At 52.5% G+C, this 25,292-nt stretch overlaps 8 protein-coding genes and 1 non-coding gene across 9 annotated transcripts; 3 read left to right on the top strand and 6 right to left on the bottom strand.

Annotated features, from left to right (window-relative positions):
• Positions 1-57: 57 nt before the first annotated feature.
• BCR38DRAFT_331636 (MCM2/3/5 family-domain-containing protein) lies at positions 58-2,374 on the top strand (the record flags this gene model as incomplete). The annotated part of the gene is made up of 4 exons (XM_040855075.1): positions 58-194; positions 244-370; positions 420-1,828; positions 1,882-2,374. 4 exons carry the CDS (start codon positions 58-60, stop codon positions 2,372-2,374), a joined length of 2,166 nt encoding a protein of 721 aa, XP_040721227.1.
• A 446-nt stretch (positions 2,375-2,820) lies between these two features.
• On the bottom strand, positions 2,821-3,656 carry BCR38DRAFT_316353 (signal peptidase subunit-domain-containing protein; the record flags this gene model as incomplete). Its single annotated transcript, XM_040854704.1, has 3 exons — positions 2,821-3,052; positions 3,129-3,443; positions 3,514-3,656. Coding segments are annotated over 3 exons (690 nt in total), but the record flags the coding sequence as incomplete, so codon positions are not given.
• A 590-nt stretch (positions 3,657-4,246) lies between these two features.
• BCR38DRAFT_454122 (nuclear pore complex component-domain-containing protein) lies at positions 4,247-5,161 on the bottom strand (the record flags this gene model as incomplete). The annotated part of the gene is made up of 2 exons (XM_040861678.1): positions 4,247-4,874; positions 4,926-5,161. The coding sequence occupies 2 exons, from the start codon at positions 5,159-5,161 to the stop codon at positions 4,247-4,249; spliced, it is 864 nt and encodes a 287-aa protein (XP_040721225.1).
• A 642-nt stretch (positions 5,162-5,803) lies between these two features.
• Positions 5,804-7,548, top strand: BCR38DRAFT_331130 (uncharacterized protein; the record flags this gene model as incomplete). The annotated part of the gene is made up of 2 exons (XM_040855031.1): positions 5,804-6,209; positions 6,260-7,548. The coding sequence occupies 2 exons, from the start codon at positions 5,804-5,806 to the stop codon at positions 7,546-7,548; spliced, it is 1,695 nt and encodes a 564-aa protein (XP_040721224.1).
• Positions 7,549-8,949: 1,401 nt separating this feature from the next.
• Positions 8,950-9,052, bottom strand: BCR38DRAFT_t24. The gene has a single exon. It is a non-coding gene; the product is annotated as a tRNA-Thr (tRNA).
• Positions 9,053-10,393: 1,341 nt separating this feature from the next.
• BCR38DRAFT_462727 (uncharacterized protein) lies at positions 10,394-11,590 on the top strand (the record flags this gene model as incomplete). The annotated part of the gene is made up of 3 exons (XM_040862623.1): positions 10,394-10,490; positions 10,535-10,902; positions 11,006-11,590. 3 exons carry the CDS (start codon positions 10,394-10,396, stop codon positions 11,588-11,590), a joined length of 1,050 nt encoding a protein of 349 aa, XP_040721223.1.
• Positions 11,591-12,861: 1,271 nt separating this feature from the next.
• Positions 12,862-14,133, bottom strand: BCR38DRAFT_331423 (uncharacterized protein; the record flags this gene model as incomplete). The annotated part of the gene is made up of 2 exons (XM_040855052.1): positions 12,862-13,098; positions 13,453-14,133. Coding segments are annotated over 2 exons (918 nt in total), but the record flags the coding sequence as incomplete, so codon positions are not given.
• A 3,006-nt stretch (positions 14,134-17,139) lies between these two features.
• On the bottom strand, positions 17,140-20,542 carry BCR38DRAFT_331048 (copper radical oxidase; the record flags this gene model as incomplete). Its single annotated transcript, XM_040855019.1, has 4 exons — positions 17,140-18,461; positions 18,522-19,098; positions 19,168-19,362; positions 19,415-20,542. The coding sequence occupies 4 exons, from the start codon at positions 20,540-20,542 to the stop codon at positions 17,140-17,142; spliced, it is 3,222 nt and encodes a 1,073-aa protein (XP_040721221.1).
• Positions 20,543-22,507: 1,965 nt separating this feature from the next.
• Positions 22,508-24,535, bottom strand: BCR38DRAFT_404691 (methylenetetrahydrofolate reductase-domain-containing protein; the record flags this gene model as incomplete). Its single annotated transcript, XM_040857865.1, has 1 exon — positions 22,508-24,535. The coding sequence occupies one exon, from the start codon at positions 24,533-24,535 to the stop codon at positions 22,508-22,510; it is 2,028 nt and encodes a 675-aa protein (XP_040721220.1).
• Between the last annotated feature and the right edge of the window lie 757 nt (positions 24,536-25,292).

Here is a 25,292-nt window from a genome sequence, read left to right as displayed (position 1 = left end):
GCAAGTTCCCTTTTTGCTGAATCGAAGTCTCATTTTCGCGACTCACGAATCAGCAAGATGGATCGCCAATCTGTATATTCGGTCTCTGTCTTCTCGACTCAGTCTGGGCCGAATGAGGACAGTAAACTCCAGGTCCTGGAGCAGCTTGTCAACTTCATCCTGAGCTTCAGATTAGACAACAAATTTGTATATAGGTGAGTGCATCCATCCGGTACCTCTAGAAAATCGCTGACTTGCGAACAGAGATCAACTAAAAGAGAATGCGCTGCTCAAGAAATTCTTTTGCGATGTCGACATCGGCGACCTCATCAAGTACAACGAGGAGTTGGCACATCGCCTGGCTACAGAGCCAGCGGAGATTATCCCTCTGGTACATATGCCCGGCAGCCCTCAAGCTGGCATATACTGACCTATTGTAGTTCGAATCTGCCTTGAAAAAGTGCACTCATCGCATTCTCTTTCCCCACGATCGGGATGCCGTCATCCCTGAACACCAACTGCTGCTTCACTCGACCGCCGAAGATGTCTCGATCCGGAATCTGGACTCGATGACCATATCGAGACTGGTCAGAGTGCCCGGTATCGTCATTGGTGCCTCCGTCATGTCCTCGAAAGCGACAGAATTACACATACAATGTCGAAACTGCGCGCACAATTCAGTTGTGCCCATATTTGGAGGGTTTACTGGAGTCACCCTGCCCAGACAATGTGGTCGACAACGGACTCAGGGTGACCCTGCCGAAAAGTGCCCTCTTGATCCATACTTTGTGGTTCATGAGAAGTCACAGTTTGTCGATCAGCAAATCATCAAGCTTCAAGAAGCACCAGATCAAGTTCCCGTTGGTGAACTTCCCCGCCATGTCCTGATCTCCGCCGACCGTTACCTCACCAACCGCGTCGTACCTGGCTCACGATGCACCGTCATGGGAATCTTCTCGATCTACCAAAACAAGGCCTCCAAGGGGAGCTCGTCCGGTGGCGCAGTAGCCATTCGGACGCCGTACCTCCGCGCCGTTGGGATCCAGACTGATGTCGACTCAACGGCAAAGGGCAATTCGACCTTCTCCGAGGAAGAGGAACAGGAATTCATGGAGCTGAGCCGCCGGCCTGATCTATACAACATCATGGCGGACTGTATCGCACCCTCCATCTATGGAAACCGGGACATCAAGAAGGCAATTCTGTGTCTGCTGCTGGGTGGTTCCAAGAAGATTCTGCCGGACGGTATGAAGCTCAGGGGAGATATCAACGTGCTCCTCCTCGGTGATCCTGGTACTGCGAAGTCGCAGTTGCTAAAATTCGTGGAGAAGGCCGCACCCATCTCCATCTACACATCAGGAAAGGGTTCGTCGGCGGCCGGTTTGACAGCATCCGTGCAACGAGACCACTCGACCCGCGAGTTTTATCTAGAGGGCGGTGCTATGGTACTGGCTGACGGCGGTGTGGTATGTATCGATGAGTTTGACAAGATGCGAGATGAGGATCGGGTGGCTATCCACGAAGCCATGGAGCAGCAGACGATTTCCATCGCCAAGGCGGGTATCACGACAATTCTAAACGCACGTACGTCGGTGCTTGCAGCGGCCAACCCCATATTTGGCCGATACGACGACATGAAGACGCCGGGTGAGAACATTGATTTCCAGACCACGATCCTGTCGCGTTTCGATATGATCTTCATTGTGAAAGACGAGCACACGCGAGAAAAGGACGAGACGATTGCAAGACACGTCATGGGCATCCACATGGGCGGACGCGGTATGGATGACCAAGTCGAGGGTGAAATCCCCGTTGAGAAGATGAGACGGTACTTGTCTTACTGCAAGTCGTAAGTTTTCTCCCAACAAAACCGATGTTCTTGTCCGTTAACAAATCCGACAGCCGTTGTGCCCCACGCCTGTCTCCCGAAGCAGCAGAGAAGCTCTCTTCACATTTCGTCTCTATCCGCAAACAAGTACACGCGTCAGAAATGGAAGCCAACACCCGCTCCAGTATTCCCATCACTGTCCGTCAACTCGAAGCTATTGTGCGAATAACGGAATCCCTCGCCAAACTGACGCTTTCTCCCGTTGCCACCGAGCACCATGTTGACGAGGCAATCCGGCTCTTCCTGTGCTCGACCATGGACGCCGTGAACCAGGGATCGAACCAGGGCAGCCGCGAGCTGAACGAGGAGGTTTCCCGGCTTGAGGCAGAGCTGAAGCGGAGATTGCCCATTGGCTGGAGCACGAGTTTAGCGACGCTACGGAGGGAAATGGTCGAAAGCAAGGGATACAGCGAGCAGAGTCTGAACAGAGCCTTGATGATTCTGCAAAGGAGAGACACGATCATGTTCAGGAACCAGGGAGCGCAGGTGTACAGAAACGGGGCATAATCGTCACTGGTTGTTTCTGCTTCATCTGGAAGACCGCATGAAAGTCGGTGGTATCACGAAGCCCGGCAGGGAAGCAATGGATTTGGCAACGGAAGGAGTTGATTGATTACGAAACTGGTTCTGTTTGGAGTTAGGTCACGAGTGAAGCTGAGGGATGGTTGTTATGACGTTGGTCAGGTGTTCGAGGTTGTACATGGTAGTAAGTATGATGATACCGGTACAATGAAGTCCTATTCCTGCTCATAGATTAGGCTCACTGTCATGAAGCGTATGAAGCACCTTCCGGGAAAGGTTCAAGCTTCTTTTGGTATCTTTCCCTCGCCGTGAATAGGCACGGAGTCCTTGCATCTCCGTATGCTCAAGCGCATGACTTGAGGTTGGTGATTCCAGTGTCATACCTACACTAGGTATTGACCTATTCATCTAGCACCACCGGTCTACTTCGCCTTCTTCCCCTCATCCTTCTTCTTGAGAGCCGGCAATTTAAACGCCTCGCTCAGCCCCTTGCCCATCTTCTTCCACAATCCGTAATCCTTATCCTGGTTCCATGTCAAAATGCCCACCCACGGCTGGACATTATAGTGCACCTTGAGCTGGACATCGCTCGTCTCGGCGATCTTGCCTGTTGGGTGTGTGATCTGGTATTTGGGCTTTTGGTTCTTCAGGGACAAGATGCCCCTACACATGAGCAACATCCGTTAGCCATTTACTCTCCCCGTACAACCCCCCTCCCCTAAGTGCAGTGTACACGTACCGGCTGGGATCAATACTCTTCCCCTGCGCGCTCTTCCTCAGCTTCTTCATGGTAGCAGGGCCAATATTCGCCAGGTGATCCGAGCTCGGCGCTGTGATGATGCTATCCCAAATGACGGCTTTGTTGGTCTGGTTCGTGACGCGGCTGCCGTCGACGACGCCAGGCGTGGCCACCATGGGCCATTCGGCTGTCACATAGACGAAGACTTGCTTGGTGTTCCAGGTGAAGAGCGATGACAGGTCGGCGTCGAGCGAGAACTTGATGATGGCGTACTCTTCCTTCTTGGTACTGTAGTAGTGGGGGCGTCCCTTGACTCTGTTCCGCGGGGAGAAATGTCAGCATTGCACTGTGAGAGGGCCTTGCGGAGGTCAGTAAGAGAACATACACTTGCACATTGGTCGTCTTGATTTCTGCGGTTGGCGTCCTCGGCACCGTAAAGTCGGAGGCGGCGATGATGGCCGCAACTACAAATGCGACGGTGGTGAAGAAGCCGAAGACATTCTGCACACGGTTCAGGGAGTTGTACATGGTCGGCGAGTGCTGTCAGTAAGCTCTATCCCGATCCAAATATGGTTTCGCAGGGATTTCTATAAGTGAAATATCATCGCGACAATGGGAATTGCTAGTGTTCAGTTTTAGGTAGTTACTCGCGATAAGGCCACCTTGTGGTGTTTAAGCTCAGCCTCACAGCTGTGAGGTGTCCGGAATTAGCTTCTGTCGGAGCTTATCCTGGACAGGGGTCCACCAGAGCTACCCAAACTAAGTACCTAAAGGTTAGGTATCTTCGTATACTCGGAACTAGTAACTCACCACATATTCATTAATTGACAGGCGAGTAATCGTTGTGCTTGGAGGTTCTGAGGCATGAGAGTGTCGCCGCCATGGCACAATGAACTTGAACTACCGACGCAGTCAACGTCGGTGGTTATGCCAATCATGCTCCGCGGCAGTGCCAGGCTGGAGAATCGCAAGGGTTTAAGACGAGCGACTGCAGAGAGCAATTCATTCATCGGATGGTCAATTTTGGGGCTCAAGTAGCCTTCTCGAAGAGCCTGAGATTTGTCATTACGATGCAAAATCTAAATATCGTCTCCATCTTCCGGTCACCTGCTCCCGGTTTAAGTATGGAGCCATGTATTACCGGAACTTCTCCTTCCCCTCTCGTACAACCACTTGTTGTTCAAAGCCAGACTACCTCTCTTGCCGTTGGCAGGGCTCGGGCTGGGACTGTCGATTCCCCCGCCAAAGATGGACGAGGACGTGCTTGCACCGAAACTAGTACCGAAGCTTGCAGCCAGCGGACTCGCCGAACCTATCGACGACCGTCGTGCTCCATGCATGGCTTTCTGCAACAGCGGGCTGTTCCCTGGCGAGAATGGAGATATTGGTCCTCCAAAAGCGCCACTGCTGTTGCCGCCACTTCCATTCCCATTAAAGAGGCTGCCGCGGTTGGACAGAGGCGAGTCGCCCGAGAAGCTTCGCTTGCTTCCAGCTGATCCCGATATCGAAGGGGTGCGCGAATATCGTGGCGGCGTGCTGTATGCGGATCCCGGGGTGGGAGGTGCAGATGACGGAGGAAGACCAAGGAGCTTTCGTTGGCCCGGCGTCAGGGGTATGTCAGCGAGTTCATCTTTCCCCCATATCAGCACTCGGATCAGAGGCCAGAATGCAGTAACAATGTTGTAGATGGGCGCAAGAAGTAGAAGGTAGTAGAAGTTGGTCGATATGGTCTTGATGTTCGGAGCTCTGCGGGGGACTTAGTACGAGTTTGGCTTGGAAAGCTGACTGTTTACTCACGGGGTTGGCAAGTATTTCCTTGCGGTCGCCTTCAGGACGGCAAGCAACATCCACCCAACGACATTGTACACTATGGCCTTCAAGTTTTTCTCAGTAAAGCTGGTTGCTTGCTGCCGGCTAGTGATTTCTGCGAGTCGGGGATGGCGCCAAATGCCTGGGCTTTCCTCGAGAGGAGCGGGCGCAGCAGGGGACTTTTGGGGGGTCGAAGCGATCTTCTGGGCTTTTAACGATGCCATGATTGCCGAAATAGTTGATTGCTGTCGACCTGCTCGCGTTACAGATGCTACGAGGAAGCTTTGTTGTCGTGCGACTGGCTGTTGACACCGTAGTTGGACAGGCCTGCCTGTTTTGCGACCCCTCGGGCGCGGACGTGGCAAACAGGTTATACTGCTGGAAATGCCTCGAGTCTGAGATTGAGACGCTTGAATTACCTCCGAGTTAGTAGCTGTTGGTGGTTAGTCGCAATGGTGCTGCAAATGCAGCTGCCGCTGTGGATTTGGCCGCTGAAATAGTCGTAGGGATTGTTTTGGTCTCCGAGCTCGCGAGGTCAAATCACTACAGAGACGTTGAGCCTGCATGGGCGCACGGGCCATAAGTCGGAGAATGGAAAAGTGCGGCCGACTACTTACCCCTGTCAAGCCTGTTCCTCAATGTGACTTAGCGTCATCCCCCGCCGTTGCCGAATGTCGACCAGCCAGCAACAGTACAATTCAATTGTGTCAGACCAGAGTCCACAATCTCAATCCATATCTCACAAGATCCTCTGAGAGCTGGCAGAAACACATGCTTCCAGAAGAAATGAACTGATCCTCCTTTTCTAACTCCTTTACTTGACTCGTCAAACCCAGCAAGACATCAATATGGGTATCGGCAGTGCCATGAACCAGCTCGATGAGGCGCTGAGCTCCCTCATCGGCCAGTGGAATGGCTATTCCACTGGTTTGATCACAGCCCTCGTGCTGATCATCACCTACTCTATTATGACGAGGGTCGAGGCGGAAATCCACCCCATGCTGCTTGCCCGTCAGGCTCAGGGTTCTCCGGTCCGTCAAGAAGGCGAGTCGCCAATTTACAGAGGCAGCTCGGCACCTCATGGTATGCCCCTCAACAGTGGTTTAAATGTCAAGGAGCCCGGTGCTTCAAAATGGTCGACCGGTCGCGATGGAGATCTTAGAGATATCTGGAAAAGATCTGTTCTCGGTACTCCTGAAGGAGAGGCGCCTAAGGGCAAGGGCAAGATCTTGACAGTGTTGGGCAGTCAGAAGGTCATTGAGCATAAGCATGGTACCAATCCCCCGCTGCATTTACACGTATGAAAATCTAATCGTTCACAGACAGCATAACTCGAGCCATCAACCTGATCGGTCAGCAAATCTCTTCTCAGGGCGGCAGCAAGGTAGCCATCTACCTCCCCAACTCGGTTGAGTTTTTGGCCACCCTGTTCGCATGCAGCTTCTACAACCTGACTGCTATTCTTCTCCCTTTCGATGAGCCGGAAGATGTCATCGTCTCCATGCTTCAGCGATCTGGTGCCGACACCGTTGTGACAGCCCCTGGCGCATTCCCCTTCGACATCGTTGTCAAGAGCTATCCTGCCCTGAAGCAACTCATCTGGGTCGTCGACGAGGGTAGCAAGCACCTTGACTGGAACGAAGTGCCAAAGGGTGTGGGCGGCAGCGTCAATGTCTCTACTTGGCAGGACATCCTGAATGATGTCCCGGTTGCCGCTGGCACTGACCTGCTTTCTTATGACGAATCCAAGGAACCCAATGATGTTGTTATCTTCTGGAAGACCAAGCCGGGGAATCTCGAGGAGATGGTTCGTTTGACTCAGAAAAATCTGGTTTCCGCCGTATCAGCTCAGCTTACGGCCGTGCCCTCTCACTCGCGCTTCTCGCCTGCTGATCTATTCCTCCCTGCTGCATCTCTCTCTGACTCATTCCCGTTGGTCCTTACTCTCGCAGCACTCTACTCCAACGCCTCTGTGGCACTGAACTCGGTCGCTGGGACGTCGTCAGACATCGCCCTGGCAACCATTGGCATTGCACCCACCGTCGTTGTAGCCACTCCCGAGACAATGCGGAAAACACATGTCGAGACTACTGGCAAGCTGACCTCCGCCATCGCTAGTGTTGCTCACTGGGTCCAGACTCGCAGTCTTGTGCAGAACGGTGCCATGCCAGTGGCCTCATTCCTCACCCAATTCACCGACAACCTGCGGCCCAGTATCGGCGTCACCCCTGGCAAGCTGCGTCTCCTCTACGTTGCCGACTCGGCGGGCGCAGACACCCCCACCCTCTCGGAACACACACTTTCGGACCTTCGTATCTTCACTGGAGCCAGAGTCATATATGCTCTGACAGCGGCCAAGGTCGCTGGATCTGTCGCACAGACTCAATACCACGATTACCGCGTCCATGGCGATGGGACTGGATCCCACTTTGGACCGCCGGTTAGCAGCGTCGAAGTCTTCCTGAGGGATAGTGGCAGCCATAAGACCGCTGAAGATGGGTCGACTATCGAAGGCCAGATCATAGTTCGTGGTCCCGCCGTTTCTGGTGGACTGGCAGAGCTGGGGGTATTGGGTAAGATCAGGGAGGATAACACGCTAGCGTATGTGTAGATGTGACGTGGGTTTGGCAAGGATGTTTCGCTTGATGGAAGTGCCAGGCGACTCAGGCGGCTCGGACAGGTTTGCCGGTTCTCTTGTTTTGCCTATATTTGTTGGTGATATATCACGATGTTGTAGTTACTTGCCGCTCCAATCCTAGCCATTCTTGGCCATGCCATGGCTTTATCATTTGATCTCAGTGCGAGCAGTCCCATCGTGTATCGCGAAGCACCTATTCAAGATTGAATGGGAATATAGCACGTGCTGGGGTCATGACTTCTCTACTACACGCCGCAAACTCAGGTAACACAATACCTCATTCCTACGACACGCTATACTGATAATGGCATTGCTGGAGTTACATGTGACTGACCTCTGCTGAAGTATTGGCATGCTGCTCCCCATCAACCAGATCAAGACTTTAAATCAATTTGTCCCCAGGATTCCTCCAATGCTATACAAATCGGAATTACCCCAAATGGAGAAGTCGCCATCATTACTGACGTGGATTAGTAAAGTTGGGCAATTTGTAATCGTCTGTGATATTGCGCAACCACCCCATTTCTTACGGTGGAGTTGTAGGTTAGTCACTACTATCCTGATCCGGCTAATGGTCTCAACTTCCCAGGGGACTTATGGCCAAATCAAGATTGCTGCTTCAATTCCCACCGAGAGGTTGAGATGTAAGCGGTGGTTTAATCCGCCGGAATCACTGATGAGATATCTAATTGTATCAGGCTATCATAGCCGGATTATGAAGCTATGCTGGAGATTCCGAGTATATGACTGGCGGGCAGGACGCAGGAGAGAGGATATAAAAATAATATAATATTAAATACGCCGTAGGTGTTAACCCTCGGTACCTCTACAAGTACTCCCTTAAGGGGCTATAGATGATATAGCGGGCCCTTAAGCCGCGTCGGGCGGTTATACAGGTAAACTTGTAGCCAAACGACTACTAAACCTCCTGTCCCTCCCTAAGTCTGTGCTACAACCCCTGCCTGAACTACCGATAAGTGTGGTAATGTGGCACTTAAATTCGTCCTCAGGGGTGGGATGCTGCTGATGTGCAGAAGATGCTCGACTATTTTTTTTTGTCGCGACAAGTCGTAGTATCTGCTAATTGGGGTTCTCGTCGAGCGTATACATCTCAACCATACGCTCAAGTGGATAGACCGTAACGTGGTCTAGACGCTCGCAAGAATCGCGGCGAGAGGGGGTCCGATAAGGGGTCGGATTAACGATTCGAATTCTGGACCGGCTGTCGAGTTATATTCCGCCGACGTAGTGCTTGACGGTCGACTGGCTAGGATGCTCGTAATCCTAAACTGCACCAATCTCCCTATTATCGCTAGGTAGGCGAAGTCAACAAGGTGGGCAGCGCGCCGTAAGGGTTGACTAAACCCCCTTGTGTGTCAGCTGCGGGATTCGAACCCGCGACTCGTCACCGACCCAAGTGGGCGAGGCTCAAATCGGGACTTATCTACCAGCGAAGTGACCAACTACACCAGCCGACAGAGAGGATATAAATACCACACACTACGGTCTGGCTTTCGGTCCAAATAATCACAAAGTATTATTATTATTACTATTAAATACGCCGTAGGCTCGAAGCCCCCGGTACCTCTGCTAGTACTCCCGTATGTCAAACCGTGCCCTAATGGCTGGACTAAATACATACGCTGCGTCGTCGGTTCGCCCTATTGGCGACTGCGTTGCGTTCACTACCATACTACGTTGGTTCTCAACATACCAACAAAGTCCCCCCTGAGAAGATCGATGCTATCTGGGCCTTGAAGCTGTCCGACCCGTCCCTAGCAGCCACCTTACAATAGTCCCACTAACTACTGGTTCTCCTGTTGCCGTTGCGAGGTCTCTGCGAGAGTATAGTGGCCGTGGTGCGATAGCGGCCCGTAATCGTTCCCTCGGTCCTTCCAACAGCCCGCAAAAGAGGATTACGTGCTCTGCCGTCTCAGGGGCGTCGCCACAGCGGCATAGCGGCGAGTACACGCCAAAAGCCCCTGTCTTGAATAAGAAGGCTGCTAGTCCTATTTTTTCCGTCCTGATCTGGCACAGCGTAGACGCTTCCATTCGGTTCAGGCCGAAATACTTGCCCCCTTTCGGTATCTGCATCGAAGGGCCCTCCGGTTCCTCAGCGATGGCGCGTCGCTGGCGATCGTGATGCTCTGCTTCGGTGAGCCATCTCTTCCTCCAGTGGCCGAGGAGAGCAGCCGGGACCTCCTTTTCCTCACTCATCCACTCGGAGCCCCGGGCCTCCTTCTCCATAGTGTACCCTGCCGGTCGGAGTAGCTGCGACGCCTGCTTCCTCTTCGCCGGTCTACCCTGCCGGAGTATATGTGACGCTTTAGCGCTCGCGCTGCGAAGCAGATTTATCTTCCCGCTAAGCCGTAGCCGTTCTTCAAACTTAGCAGCCCGGGCACTAAGATAGAGGTCTAGTGGCGGGATTGCTGCTTCTGCTTCCAGGTGGCGAACCGGCGTCGCTTTGTGGGCGCCACAGACTACCCGGAGGCACTCGTTCTGTATCCCCATCAGGCTCTTAGCTGGCCCTGCCGGTTCCTCACTTATAGTATGCCACGCAGTCGCCCCGAAGGCGATCGCGCTACGGATAACCACCGTATATAACAGCCTCGCCCGTATAAGATCGTAGCCCCACGACATATTGACTAGCTTTGTCAGGGCTAGCTTTTGAGTTGCCATTTTTGTTTTAACACGCTCAACATGGGGAAATCACAAAGTAATTCGATAGCTATCAATCTACACATCTACCGGTTTCCAAATCTTCACCAAGCTCGCAGTCTATCCAGTCTATCAACACCAACCGTAACCCCAATCCACCATGTCGTCCTCCGCCTCCCAGTCAACCCGCGCCATCTACCTCGACTCCACGGGCACCCTCTCCATCTGCTCCATCCCATCCCCTTACACCCCAACCGGTTCCCAATCTCTCGTCTCGGTAAATACAGCGCCATCAACCCAGCCGACCTGCGCCACTTCTACATCGGCGAACACTCGTACATAACCGAATACGACTTCATTGGCCCCGTGGTCTCGACTAGTCCCGGCTCTCCCTTTCAAGTTGGCGACGTCGTCTTCGGCCTGGCAGGCTTCTCTCGCCAGCGTCCGTCGTCCGACGGCGCGCACCAGGACTTCTTCCTGGCCGAGGCCGAGGGGACGTTCAAGCTGCCCGCTGACGTAAGGTCGACTCTGGACGAGCTGACGCAGGTTGTTAGCTGGCCGGTCGGGGTGCAGACCGCGGTCGACACCCTCTTCAATAGTTTGGATTTTGCGTTCCCGCCTGTGGCTTCGGTCAAGGGGGCTGATCCGAAGGGGAGGAGTATACTTATTGTACGTTTTACTTGATATTTGATGGTTATCCTCACGTTCACGATGATTGTTACCGCACAAACCCCTGAACAACCTACCAAAAGACTAACAACCGACTTAGTAGGGCGGCTCCTCAATCGTTGGCCTATTCACCATCCAACTCGCCAAAATCGCCGGCTTCTTTCCCATCTACACCACCGCCTCACCCCACAACCATGCCACTCTTCTCGAGCTCGGCGCAACGGCCTGCTTCGACTACCGCTCCCCCACCGTCGTAGACGACATCCGCGCCGCCGCCCTCGCCAGCGGCAAGGAACTCACCGTTGCCTTCAACGCCGTAACCCAGGGAACGAGCTTCGGCAATCCTCCCTCGGATAAGCCCTTGGACGTGTCCCAGGTCTCCTTCACACTTGCCCGGCGCTGCCTGACCGAAGGCAGCAACGACGGCTTACGGCTGTGCGCCAGCTTGAAGGTCGAGGACGATCCCAACTGGAGCTTTTGCCTTGCAGTGCGTCCGGCTGAGGTCTGGCCCGAGTACCATGTCCGAATGAAGGCTATACTGGAGTGGGTGTATGCGAACCACAAGACGGCCATCAAAGTTCCTAAGATCCGGGTTATCAAGGGGGCAGAGGAGGGAATCAAGGCTATTTATGATGTCTTTGAAGGCAGGGTTAGTATGGAGAAAGTTGTCATTGAGCATCCTATGTAGATTAGGCACAGAGGCCACATTGGCCCGAAGCCACCTTCGCGCTGGGGTATAAAGCAAAGCAAGACCAGTTTATGACTCCAATTCCCATGCCAATCAAACCATCCATTGTGACACCAAACGCCTTTCCATGCTCCATTTCGTTGGGTGTATCTCTTCTCCCGCCATCTTCAAACATGAGCGTGTTCCTGTGCATCAAGGCAATGCAATGAACATCAATCTGAGATGTACTGGGCGTCATTGGTCTTAGGCTCAATAAGAGTTGCCTTTGCCAAGGTCTTGCCCTCGAAGGTCTTGCCCTTTCGAGTACTTCGAGGACTCAGATTGCCTTCAAAGTACCGACTTTTCACAGGTGTTTCCTTCTCTTTAGACTCTTTAGAGCGGTCCCTAGATGCGCCGGCACCGTTCAAACCCGCCTTGGGCCGTTCCTTAGACGGAATCACCATCTGAATGTTTGCGGACAGTGCAGATTTAACAGCAACCTTTTCAGACTGCGGAGGGTGGGCCGTTGTCTCCTGGCTCGATTCGTCCAAGTCCACGGGGTTTTGGGGTGTAGCTCCGCGCGGAGACGAAATCCTTCGCGGTGTGGTTCCACCCAGAGGTGACGATGCAAGAGGCTTCAGGAATTTCGGCACACAAGAGTCACTGCTCATGTCGCTGTTGACACGAGTAAGCTTTTCCTCAGACGCTCGAGCGGCCTGAGAAGAATTCGTTTTCACCGGAGAAGGGTTGAATACTCCAGGAGCAGCTAGTTCCAGTTCAGATTCTGGCGAAGAGGAAGGCCGGTGGGAGACTGAACCAGCTCTCGCGGTGACTTGGTTCGCGTTTTTATTCACATTGACGTCCGAGTTTTCGCCCTTAACAGTAGCAAGCATGCTGTCAAGATCGCGATGTAGCAGTGACGAGATATCAACACTTTCTCGTGCTTCTTGGCGAGGACTGCGTAGCTTTGACTGAAAATCGACACTACCACCTAAGTCTTGGCGAGGGCTGCAAGGCGAGGGCCCATCGCGATGCGTCGATGTTGCCTCTCCGCATGTAGGGCTCATCGCACTGACTGCAGCCTTGGGCTGTTGCCGAGCTAGCTTCGGTCCATCACTAGATGAAGGTCGACTGCTATGACTCCGTTTCGCCAGGGCAGTCTGCTTCTTCTCTTCCTTGCGTGCATCTTCTCTCTGTTGCTGCTTCCCCTGCTCTGCAAAAACCGTTTGCCTGATTTCTGCGCGTAGTGCTGACGGGTCAAGATTCCACTTGATGGCATCGTGGTTATGCTGGAGTATATTGCGGACAAAGCTGTCTGGATCCTGCAGTAATTGACGGATATATCCCAGAAGAAACAAGCCACAATCACAATAATTATGTTGCTGGGGTACGTCCTTGGCTGTCATTCCCAGTGACTTGGGTGGCTCAATGGCAATGTCTTTCTTGTCCATCATTTCGGCCACGAGATATTTGGTGAGGGCTTGACATGCAGGGGAATGAGCGCCTCCGAGGGAATCCAGTGTGATGATCTTGGGTTGGTCAGGGTCGTATTTGCGTGAGCCTCCAACAGATTTCCTGGTCGACTTCTTACGGCTTGCTGGAACCAAAGGCCCAGTCTCTTGAGTTTCCTGATTGGTGCATTCGGTCTCTTTGATCAAATCAACGACTTCCCCTTCGTCCAAGGAGCGATTGTAAATTTGGAGAGCTTGAGCAGGTTGACCCGCTGTAGCCTCGGTACCCACGGGCTCCTGTTCCTTCGAGTCAGAGCTACTGATGGACATGCGCCGGATACTCTCGGTTACAGCAGTTCCAGGAAGAACTGGGTCTTCAATGGAGTGGACAACATTGGAAGTTGCCATTCCAAAGTTATACTCCACGTCGACACGATCATAATCGAGCGAAATTGGGTTTTGAGCAGCGCTACTAATTGCTGCCCCTGCCACGTCTGGGTTGCCGGGCTGCGGGAGAAGTTTCGGCGCATTGTAGATGATAGCGACGTACCAATGGGAATACTCATTGATGGGTACGATGATGAAGTCTTTCTGGAACAGATCAACTTTGGAGGTCCAACTTTTGACGCTATCGTAGTTGATTGCCCCACCGGCGCGAGACGGCTTCAGTTTGTCATAGAAAAAGGTGTTGTGAAAGTAGACCCTTTCCGCTAGACCTGGGTATTCCTTTTCTAGGTGATACTGAAGATACCGTAGGTAGAAAATGATCAGGTTGTCGTTGAGGAATTGACCTTCGTCTAGTCTCGGGATGTCATCCAAATCGACGGTAGCACGGCTTTTGCCTTCTGCAGGAAAGACTAGCGAGTTTCTCCACTGTCCTCGCCATCCCGGAGTTGATTCGCTCCATCCTTTCGGCGTAGGCGATCGCACCCTACTGATAGTCCTCGCACTGGCGCGTGTTTGGCGAGTGGTAGGGGACGACAACCCATCAACGTCCACAGGAGCCTCGCGGGTTTGGCGTTTAGTCGGTGGCGGAGGACTTTCGGGGATCACAGTAGGCTTGATGTCCTGACGAGGCTGTGGACGGTGCTGAGGCTGGCCGTTTGATAGCATGGAGTCCTTCAGTTTCGGTCGAGGCGCGGCAGCTTGCGTCGCCACTTGAGTTTTCGTACCTGCCTCTTCCTGACGCTTTTGTTGGTTGGTCTGGATTAGGACAATGTCCTCAGGAATGTCGAACCTCGAATCATCAGAGTCTCTCAAAACTCGAGTTTGCGTCGCCTGAGACCCCAAATTCAAGAGCTCTCTTTCGAGCCGGTCACCATCCCATGGCTGTATGTTAACCCTGAGAGGTTCGTCTCGAGGTAATTTCGCCCACGACAGAAAGGCTTGTAGCTCATCTGCCGTGGAGAACTCCAGAAGCAGTTTCGCGGGGGTGCCCGGGCTGGTAGCTCGCAGTATTTCCAAGACACGACTATCTTCAGATTTCGCAACTCTCACTCGCAATACCCTGGGAAGCTCAACAGCCAAAAATCCGTGGTCTGGCAAAGGCTCTCCATTTTCGTCAGTCGGCAAGAGTGCGGAACTTATCCCATGCACCTGGAGGGTGAGTGGAAGAGAGTAATGCCCATCTGATGAAGGATATCCGAAGGGAAGCGATACACCTCGAACAAGTTTTAATCCTGTTGGCCCGATGACCTGTTTGGCGTACATCAAGTCAGGAGGTTTAACGCCTCCGTCTTGCTGTTTTTGCCGTAATTGCCCGGGTTTGGCAGAGTTGAGAAATTTGGTGTGAGGAATATCGCCTTTCTGGGACAAGCTCGGAAAAGCTGGAGTACTGCGTTTGGATGGTCCGTTCCTGGGTGCAACATGTTCAGACAACGCCAGATGATCTGGACTAGAGACTCTGGTGCGTTTGGTGGAAATCATGCTGCTGACCACTTTCCGCTTCTTACCGTTCAGAAGTGAATTAGCCGCATCCGCATGTTGTCTGTAACGATCTGCCATCACTTCACCTGGAAGTAATTGCTCTTTCTGATGCTTCAACCGCCGTATTTGGTCAGTCTCCGTGTCACTGTCCTCTATACTCTCGGGGTTTTCTGCTGATTCGCCAGGTTTCTTATACCGGGACCTCCTCCGGCTGGGTGGTTTCGTGACCTGATGCACAGCACGAAACTCCGAAACGTTGGAGTGGTTCGCGTGGTTGCTAGCGGACTGTGTGCTTTTGGCACCCTGTCCATCACTCCTTGCACTAGAAATGGATGTCCTGCGCGGCGGTCCAGAGTCTACAGGCCCATCCAATTGTGACAGATCCTCGTCCATCACTTGAAAGCTGGCATCTATAAACTGCTCGAGCTTCTGCCTCTTGGCGGGTGAGGGGTTGCAATCCTGGCGGCTCGAAGAACGGATGACAGGTTTTGGAGAGGAGGCGATATCGTCATTAAGTCGGTTCATGGGTTTGACACTCCCGAAGAGGCCGTTCAATTTATTCTTCTGCCTCGTTGTCAATGAACAAACCAACGGAGACGTATGCTCCAAACTGACCACATAATCCATCTTTATTGGATCTTTCTGCTGAGATCTGGAAATGGAGATCAGCCGCTAGCCATCTTTTCCAAAGAGTCTGAAGCTTACTGGCAATGCCCAGGAGCACTCGTCTGGGCGTGATATCTCTCGAGGGGTTCCCTTCTCTACACTTTAGCACTGCCAACCAATCCAGAACCGGACACTTGATTACCAGTCGACATTATTGGCCCTCTTCTTCGTCGATTTTTTGCTCGTGGTACAGGCAGAGCGCTCCACCGCATCCAGACCCCTTTGTGGTGACGTCGCGATCAAAGAAGGCTGTTGGGACGCCGCATGCTGTTGGTCGCCGCTGCTGCTGCTGCGGGGATCAGAGGCGGATTCGGCATTGGAGTTCATGGGGCGGCAACATACTCTTTATCCTGGCCAACAGAGGGATCCGGTTCACGGCGTGCAGTCTGTTTGGAGCAGAAAGAAAAGTCAGCACCCTGGGATCGGGTATCGTGGTGGCAAGCATTCGGCAATGATGTGGGATCGGTTTCAAAAGCGCCGAGAAGGTAGGCACGCGGCTGCCGCCAGTGCGCTAAAGTTTTGGGTAGCCTCGCCCTCCAACAGCGCTCATTTGCTATGCCTTGCAGGCTTTGCTTGCCCCACTATTAGAGGCTAAACCCCATTACAGGGATCTCAATTGCATGGGTAGTGGGTGCTTTCAGGTCCATGAGAAGGGAAGATGTTGAAAGCAATAATATAAAAGGGGGAAAATTCAATGAAAGTGGGAACAACACACCTCTTGATGCTGTGCATCTTCATCCGCCCTCACTTCCTCCATCCTTTGGGTCTTTTACATCGCTATCATGACAATATCGAGGCTCACTCCTTTCAGATCGCCTGCGTGGGTCGTGACAATTGTAAGACGAAAAGTCCCAGGATTTGGAAAACAATGCATGAACTGAACTTCTCAACTGCTTAATTAGATGCGAAGTTTCCTCTGCAGCGGATCGTGGTGTCTGTCTACTTATGTATCCATTGCAAAAACAAAAAGCGGAAGGAAGTGATGGACAAACGGAAAGTGAGATGTGACTCGAAACCTTGTCAACACCAATTAGACACGCAGCTTGCTGAGATTCCCACTGCAGTAGTGCAGAGCCACGACTTTTCTCCTTACACGACTCTGAGCCTTGTATGACACTTTTCTCCGGAAAAACATGGAAACGGCCGATACACCAATGGTCGTTTGCAGTTGTATCGAGACGTTGTTTACTAACCTTGGCATCTTTACTGAGGTCCTTTAACATTTGAGTACTTACTGTGACCGAGTAACAAAGCTAGGCCTAATCGTCTGGCGAATGGAACATACCCAGACCAATATGGCGTTCATTCCAATTATGGGCACCCAAGACACGTATCGAGTCACTACGAAAGAACCAGAGGAAAACACAAGGTCGAAACGTCCTTGGACATTTTTCTAAGTTGCCTTTGAACCAGAGACATGTATGAACAAGTGAGCAAGATTCATCGAGAATCACATCCACTCATATGTACCAGATCGCTCCCAACCAACCCAACTCCCATATTTCATCCTCGTTTAGAAACCTACTCTCACATCTTAGAATAAACACTCAACCTGTTCCCCGCCCCGCAATACTGCTTATCATTCCCTGTACAAGTCATCGAGCATTCACCCACGGGCACCGCCACGGATCCAGCACTAAACGCATCACCACAATAGCACTCTCCGCCATATTCAGTACCAAAATGCTGATAACTCCCACAGAAAGTCGCACAAGATTCCAGCGTCATCGTAGCACTCGCCGTGCTTGCAGCCGCAAGAGCACGTACATCATTAGCTCCTTCAGTCTGGCATCCATACCAGGAGTACGCCCCTATGGTAGGGGGTTGCGAAGGGCCAGTGGTGGTATTGGTATAATACAACTCAAGCCTGTTGCCAGCCCCACAGTACTGATACCTATTCCCCGTACACGTCATGCTACAATCCGCCAGCGGCGCCTCGTTGCTTGTCTCATCGAGCGAATTGCCGCAGTAGCACTCGCCGCCGTACTCGGTGCCGAAGTAGTGGTAGCCGTCGCAGAATGCAGCGCAGGCCTCGAGGGTCATCGAGGCGCCTGAGACGGTATTCTTGGAGCCCAGTGCGCGCTTTCCGCCCGTGCCTTCGGTCCAGCAGCCAACCAGGGAGTAGGGAGATACGGTGGGTCGGTGCTGGAGGGATGCTGCCGTTGCGGACGAGGAGCTCGAGGTGCTGGGGGTCGTTGGAGTGGAGGTGGTGCTAGTGGTGCTTGAGGCACTTGAGGCTTGGACTGAGCTGCTGGAGACGGTGGAACTCGAACTTGTGCTAGAACCAGGAGAGGTTGAGGACGTTGCGCTAACAACGGGGATACTCGAAGACGTCGTACTGGTCATCAGCGAGCTCGATGTGGTTGAGCTTGATGGGGCCGGCGCCGACGATGAAGCTCCCGCCAACGAGTACAACTCCAACCGATCTCCCGCGCCGCAGTATTCAAACCTATTACCAGCGCAAACCATATTGCAACTCTCAGCGACAGCCGGTACGCTCCTAGCATCCAGAGTATTCCCACAATAACACTCGCGGCCGTACTCGGCAGCAAAATACGTGAACCCAGCGCATCTGGAAGCGCACATCTCGAGGGTCATCGCATCATCAGCATAACCCGCACCCGTCAGGGCGCGACCCGACACTTCATCGTAGCATCCCACGCGCGTGTAGGGCGAAACAGTGGGCTTGGGCGCTAATGTTGCCGTGGGAGTTGCGGTGGCCGTGGTGTAGTAGAGCTCGATTCTATTTCCTGCACCACAGTACTGGGTTGCGTCGCCTGAGCAGACCACGTTGCATTCGGCTAGGGCTGCGTCTGCGCTGGTTGATTCGAGGGAGTCACCGCAATAACCTGTGGGAATGAGGTTGGATCAGCAATGGGATGGCAGAATCCATATTTGGGTTGACTCACATTCACGCCCATATTCCGTTCCCCAGTAAGCAAACCCAGAACAGTTAGTCATACAAGTCTCCAGAGTCATGCCGTCGTAAGCAAAGCTGCGACCGCTGAGAGCTCGGGACCCAGGGGTAGTGGGTTCCTTCTTGCAGCCCACAAGCCTATACCCGCCCATGGTCTGTCGGTGGCTCAGCGTTGTAGCTGGGCCAGTAGAGGAACTGGTGGTACTGGTCGCTGTCACAGATGATGAAGTCGACGAACTACCACCAAGGGTGGTTGTCGTGACTGAACCAGTTGTGCAGAGGGAAGCTGGCGGGACGCTGAAAGCACGGCAGGTACCTCCCAACTCGCTTGCCGCATTAAAGTAGTCCCCAATAGCATATTCACCTGTTCCACTCACGACATCGAGTTTGGCGGCAGAGCTGGTATCGCCGGGGATTGTGTAGCTGGCTGTGTAGAAGGTGTAGGGGCCAACGCAATCGCCTCGGGTCATGGCTATGGTGTTAGAGCTAAGAGTAGCGATGGGTCGACCGCTTGCTACTTTTTGTGAAACGACTAATTTGACTGGGAACGAGTTGCGGTCATTCCGAACCTGCTGGGTATGAGATTCAAAGACAAGGATTATCTACTTCAAGCAGAAACTTGAGGGGTTTTAACTTACAGCTGCAGTAACCGTAAGAGCACCAGAGGTCTGAAGAAGACAACTCTGAGGCTTCTGGATCAGTATAGCGTCGTCCATAGGATATGAAACACCGTTGTTGTCGAAAACTTGCCTCGTTCCGTCGGCACGGTTCAACGTCACAGTAAACGAGGAGATGCCGGTAGACGTCGAGATCTTGACATTGAGTGGAAACCACTGCGGCACCTATGAGTACGCAGGAACTGAATATGGCGGGCAGGATACTTACGATGAACTTGTCATCAAACCCATCCGTGGCGCCCAAGACGGTCGCAGTATACGAGCACCCTGTGTTACCGCAGTTGTTCCCACCATTTCGATCCTTGTAGATTAGTGCGATGCTCGACACGGAAGCGGACGTCACTCGAACCCGGACCCATCCGGTAAGTGCCATAGTCGACGCACCCGTCTCAAGAGTAAGCTGCATATTGACCGGCTTGACGGCGTACGGTAGAATTGGGTCAGATAGCGTGACTCCGGAAGGAACCACGTCGATCATCTTCTGCAGCACGTTCTTGCAGGTATTGTGAAATGCAGTCTGGTCGGCCATGGCCGTCACAGTAACGTTTGCGTCGGAAGCAAAGACCTTGCTATCGGAATTCCGGGTGAGCCTGACTGAGGGCCCAACGACAAGGGGGTCGGTAGTGTTGCCTGAGATGTATTCAGTGACAATCTTGTTGTCAAAAACAGCCACGGTAGAATCCATGGGCGCCTCTCCTTTCGGAGTCGATCCAGGGGGCACCAAATTGGGAAACTCGGCTTCGTGCACGCCGCCGATGGTATGACCACATGCCGTAACCTGGATCATCTCCGTGTTCGAGAACCCCATCCGTCTAAACTGCTGCTGAAACGTGAACACCGAGTTTTCGGGTTGCGGCACGCCTATATTACCCGCTGCCCTGGCGTCGACTCTGCCGCCCCGGAACGGAATGGACGGCCCCCCGCAAGATCTAACCGAATAGTATACACCAAGGGCTATTAGATCGGCCACACTCGACCGGTTCGTGTAATAATTATTCATGAACCGCAGGGTCGTCGTGAAACCCGGTCCCGTGTTCTCGGCGCTGCTCAACTCATACTGAAGGGACGCATCCAATCCACCAGTGCCGAAGTTGATATTCGCTGTCGCCATATCATGGAATCCGGTACGAAGCCATTCTGCTGCATTCTGCCGGCCAGGCCCAGATGCTTCGTTAGAGCAGGGGATGACGGTGCCGCCAAATTGTCGAGAGTTGAAACCTGATACCTGGTACATGATTTCTTCTAGCTCGTCGATCGAGGAGGGCCATGTTGGATCTGCCATGACGAGTGTACCCAAGGAGAGCAGACCGCTCAGATGAGTTGTGCTCAACCGCATGACGGACTAGTTCGGGATCTCCGTTGAACCTGGGATATTAAATATTAAGGATATGTAAAAAGAAAAAAAAACGTATCACAGCATGAAGGCCGCGCGCCGGGACGTGAAGACGACGGTCAGCGGGGAGAGAAACGGGTGTAATACAGACCAGAACGAGAGTATATAGAGTAAAAAGAGGCATACGAAGCCGGAGGCGGACCTGAAGAAGATATATTCCGACCTACATTATGTTTTGCTTACCTTCAGTGCCACACCATCGTGCCTAGCCATATTTGTGTATCAAGATTATCGATCTGGGTATTGGCAGTGCCGTCAGTGTGGTAGAGATGCATGGTCCCCTGTAAGACAAAAATACGCTTCTAGTCGAGACAGGCAGGTGCTCGTCCAAACTATGAACACGGATTGGCTGGTTCTTTCGAGGGCTGCCAGCCGCAACAGTAGCTGGGGCCGCTAATGAAAGCCGCCTAGTATGTGGGCTAATATCGAATTCAGCTTATTTTGACTCGGCGTGAAGTTCAATTTGGGATCCATTCGACGATCCGGGGATATATTCATCATCTGGCTTGAGCGGGACGATCTTTCGAAGCGCGTTTCCATACCGCGAAGATCGTCTCAGTATACCCAACGACACTCGAGGCTCTCAGTGGAGGCTCTTTTGAGCATGTCCGGCTGCCAGGGACTAAGAGCAGAAACTGGAAAAAAGAAAAATGGTGCTAATAAGTGGTGGTGCGTAGTATAGGTTCGTTACCAGTGAGATTCATATGGGGCAGGGCCGAGCGCCAGGGTCAGCCAGATTTGCCCATGCAGTCGCCTCGTGCTGAGGATACCATCAGCGCGTGTGCAGCAACTGTCCAGGAATCAATACTTGCGGTCCCATCCCTCATGACATGGTAAGGCTTAGCTACAGAGATCGCGTTCAATATCTCTACTGCATTGTCCCGTTACCTGCGGTACCCGAGCCAGCAGTTCAGATCTGACGGCTTCAGAAAGCTATCGGTGGTACGCCTCAATCCTCGAACGAGCTCCTTGTTGATTGAATTTGACCACACGCGTGGCAAGCCGTCGACTGGTAGACTCCACAACGATGTAAACGGTTTCAACGGTCAGAGCAGTAGCCGGTTCAGGTACTTGGCTAAGCCGGCGTGAACTATGATAGTTTGCAATAGCAGAGCGCTAATTCCAATAGGCTCACTGTTGTTCGCTTGCCGTGTCATTTCAAGTTTCCCTAACTTTCCAAGTCGGCCAGCGTAATTTGCTTTTGGAAGCATAGCTGAACTGCACCTGATGGTAGTTGAAGGTGGCGGCGACCTTGTGAGAAATTGGAATTGCACGCAGCACAATGGGTGATGGGCAGTCTGCGGGGCAACCAAAAGGGGACAGCATATTAATCGAGTTTATCTTGACCACCCCTTGCCAACGTCTGTAGTTGCACCATACTGCATAAGATTTCCTCCAGGTTCTTCTGAGGATGGGGCTTTGATCATTTTCTCAGCAGGAACCGAGTTGGGAGCTCGGCAATACTAAGGTAAAGTTGTAACTTCGACTCGGAGTCTTGAGAAATCACGTTATCAGAGGCCTCCCCCGAAGTTGAGTGATGCTACGTGTCATATTGTTGAATTCAACAAGAAAAAACAAGAACTGTATAAGGGGCAAGTGCACGAGGCTCATTCTAGACGGCATTCTGGATTCTGATCAACCCAGCGCCACGGCATGGCAGTGGAGCCGCCAAGTTCATGACAACCGCCTTTGCGCATGCACAACAGAAGTAGCATGTTGAAGTTCTGAAGGGCGTTCGCAACATGGCATGTCCCAGCCCAAATTTCTTCACTTTGAAGCGCTGTCCTGTATCCCTCATCATTCCATTTCTTGACTGAGAAGGGCGTTTTAAAGATCTGCATTTTTGTTTTCTTTTTTGTTTTCTTTTTCGTTTTCTCTCCTACTAGAGCTATCAACCGCTACCTGCCATCACCCCAACAACAAATCCCACAACCCATCCTTATCCACGTAATCATGATGTATAATATTGACCAACCACGAGTCGGCCTTGATCCCCTCGAGCAGTCTCGAGCTCTCCGAACCCTTATCGTAGACCTTTGCCCACTCGCCAAAGATGCCAAAGGCCTCCTCGCTCCATGCACGGAAGCTCACCTCTTCTATGATAGTAGGTGTGATAATCTCCTTACCCGGGAAGACGCCCCACGTGACCGCATTGGTGCTCGCTGGCTTTTTCTCCCCCGACAGCCCGCCCGTGTCGTCTGACGAGACGAAATCGCTGGCCGCGTTGCTGGCGTAGAAGCAGACTGTGCCCTGGTACTCTGAGCTCTGTAGCTTTTCCAGCAGGACTTTCCAGTCCGCCGAGGGGATGAAGAATTCGACAAAAGCCTTCTGGAATATGAAACCATTTTCGGGACCCCATCCGAAGGTAGGGTCTGATGAGCGCAGACCGTTGACGGCGGGCTGTGAAGCGACAGTCCACCAGCCTTTCGAGTTGAGTCTCAGTAACAGAGGGCTGATCGTGCCTGTTTCTGCGTTGAATTCCTCTTCACTCCAGGGGATTGCGTTCAACTCTCCCTTTATATGACGTATGAAGAGATCACTGATGTCCTCAAATCTCTTGGGATACCCCCAAAGTCCGACTGCTTGCACGTTCGTCATATGTAAACTTGGGCCATATCCGTCGATTTCACCATAGGCTGGGGACCTCGCATCACCCCACCTACCGTTGGGGAAGTCGTCCCAGGTGGCCTCGCGGCCAAGGGTGCCTTCGCCTTCTGAGATTGCCAGGGTATTTGCTCGTGTGTTGATAGGCTCAGCAGGTATGCTAGCCTGAGTGGCGGTTGCTTCGTACTCTGGATGCGATGGCGGTCGGCCTGACACGATGACGCGATTGCGTGGATCCGATCCAATCGACGATTGTCGCCGCGAGCTATCGTGGAGCGAAGTTAGGTGCTCTTGGTGAGATGACCCATTGATTGTCACTGTTGGTACGATTTGCATGTCATCGTCAGCGACTGCTTCCTCCTCTCCGGTGGCTTCGGGCAAGATAAGATTCGTTCTCTCCACAATGAAGGAAACGGCTTTCTCCAAATTCAGTGTGTAAAAATGGAAACCCTTGGGCCCATTTGTCCGGCTCTTGATCTCCTTGACCTGCTCCACAATCTCGCAGAGGATCTCAACACCAACGCTCTTGACTTTCTCATCGTCCTTTTTGACATCATCCAGCCTAGCCATGAGCGCATCAGGAATTCTTGCATGACTAAGTTTGGTGGTCCTCTTGATCATCTGGTAGCTCTGTATGGGCATCAGGCCAGGTATGATGGGTATCGTCTTAAAAGCACCGCTCGGGTGTTCCCTAAGAACCTTCTCGAAATTGTCGTACGCTTGTGTGTCGAAAAACAGTTGGGTCATCAGGAAATCTGCTCCAGCTTGCGTCTTTTCAACCAGGTACGGCAGGTCATGCTCCAAGCTCTGGCCCAAGGGATGACTCTCTTCGGCATGGCCCTCGGGATAGGCGGCCACACCAATACAGAAATAGTCCCCGTGGGTCTTTTTGATATACCGCACCAAGTCAATGGCCCACACAAAGCTTTCGTCGATGGCATCCTCGGGTTGCTCGTTCGGGTCTCTGTACTCTGCTGCTCGGGGCGGATCACCCCTTAAAGCCAAGATGTTGCGGACGCCCAACGCCTTTGCGTCCTCCAACGCACGGTCGATAAGCTTGCGGCTCATGTTTGTACATGTAAGATGTAGACACGTCGTCAGATTCAGCTCCCGTTGACAAATCTCGGCAAGTTCAAGCGACTTGGTCGCCGTGGAGCCGCCAGCTCCCCATGTCACATTCACGAAGAGCGGTCGCAGAGCTCTTGCCATTCGGTCGAGACGGTCGCGGAGGTTGGAGAAACCCATACCGGTCTTGGGTGGGAAGAATTCGAGCGAGAAGTAGTTCGCATCGGCCGGCAGGGCGGCGATCTTGTCTGTGATTTTCTCCATCATTGTGTCCGTATCCCAATGCTTTGAAGTGACAGTGTAACCAATTCCGACTGGACAGATTCCGTCTTTACCTTCTCTCACAGATATCCCTATCTCTTGTGGGTTCGCAAGTAAATGCACTCAGCTGAGATCGTCGTGTGCTCTGGGTACTAATGATGGCCACGCGAGATTTGGTACGTTTGGGTAATTGATTTTGCGTTTACGAACAGGGTAAAGTCCAATTGAATGACCTCTCGATGAGTTTTCTTATCGTTGTATTGGTTGCTACGTGTAAATAGCAATAATTCTCTCAAGGGTCGCAGATGGCGGTTTGTCGCGTCGCAATAAATCAATCGTCACCTGTACCCGCCAAGATGTTTCCAGTCTTTGATGAGAATTTACAGCATTGCGCACCTGCTTTTCTCTGGTACCCCGCCGTTGTCGCAAGCCACAATGTGGGGTCGGTATCTTGGCTCTTTAACTCCCGACAAGAACCTAGCCTACATGAAAAAAGTACGAGTACTTGTTTGGAGGTCGTGGGGGTCGTTCATCTCGATGTTGCAAGTTGTCTTCCGTATGACTTGACTGGCTCGCATCCAATGCCTGTTGATGTTTTCAAGCACGTCGAGTTTACGATGATGATGCGACCTGCTGCACATTTTGACACCTGGTTGTCACCGTCTGGCGTGGCAGGTACCTTTACCCGCTAACATGCGGTACTTCATCTCATAGCTCGAGATCCGTATTCCTGGGAATTCAATACTTTGGAGGACTCGGCAAG

The sequence above is a fragment of the Pseudomassariella vexata genome (assembly GCF_002105095.1).
Source record: "Pseudomassariella vexata strain CBS 129021 chromosome Unknown BCR38scaffold_1, whole genome shotgun sequence".
NCBI classification, from domain to species: domain Eukaryota; kingdom Fungi; phylum Ascomycota; class Sordariomycetes; order Amphisphaeriales; family Pseudomassariaceae; genus Pseudomassariella; species Pseudomassariella vexata.
This window is presented reverse-complemented; position numbering and strand designations above follow the sequence as displayed.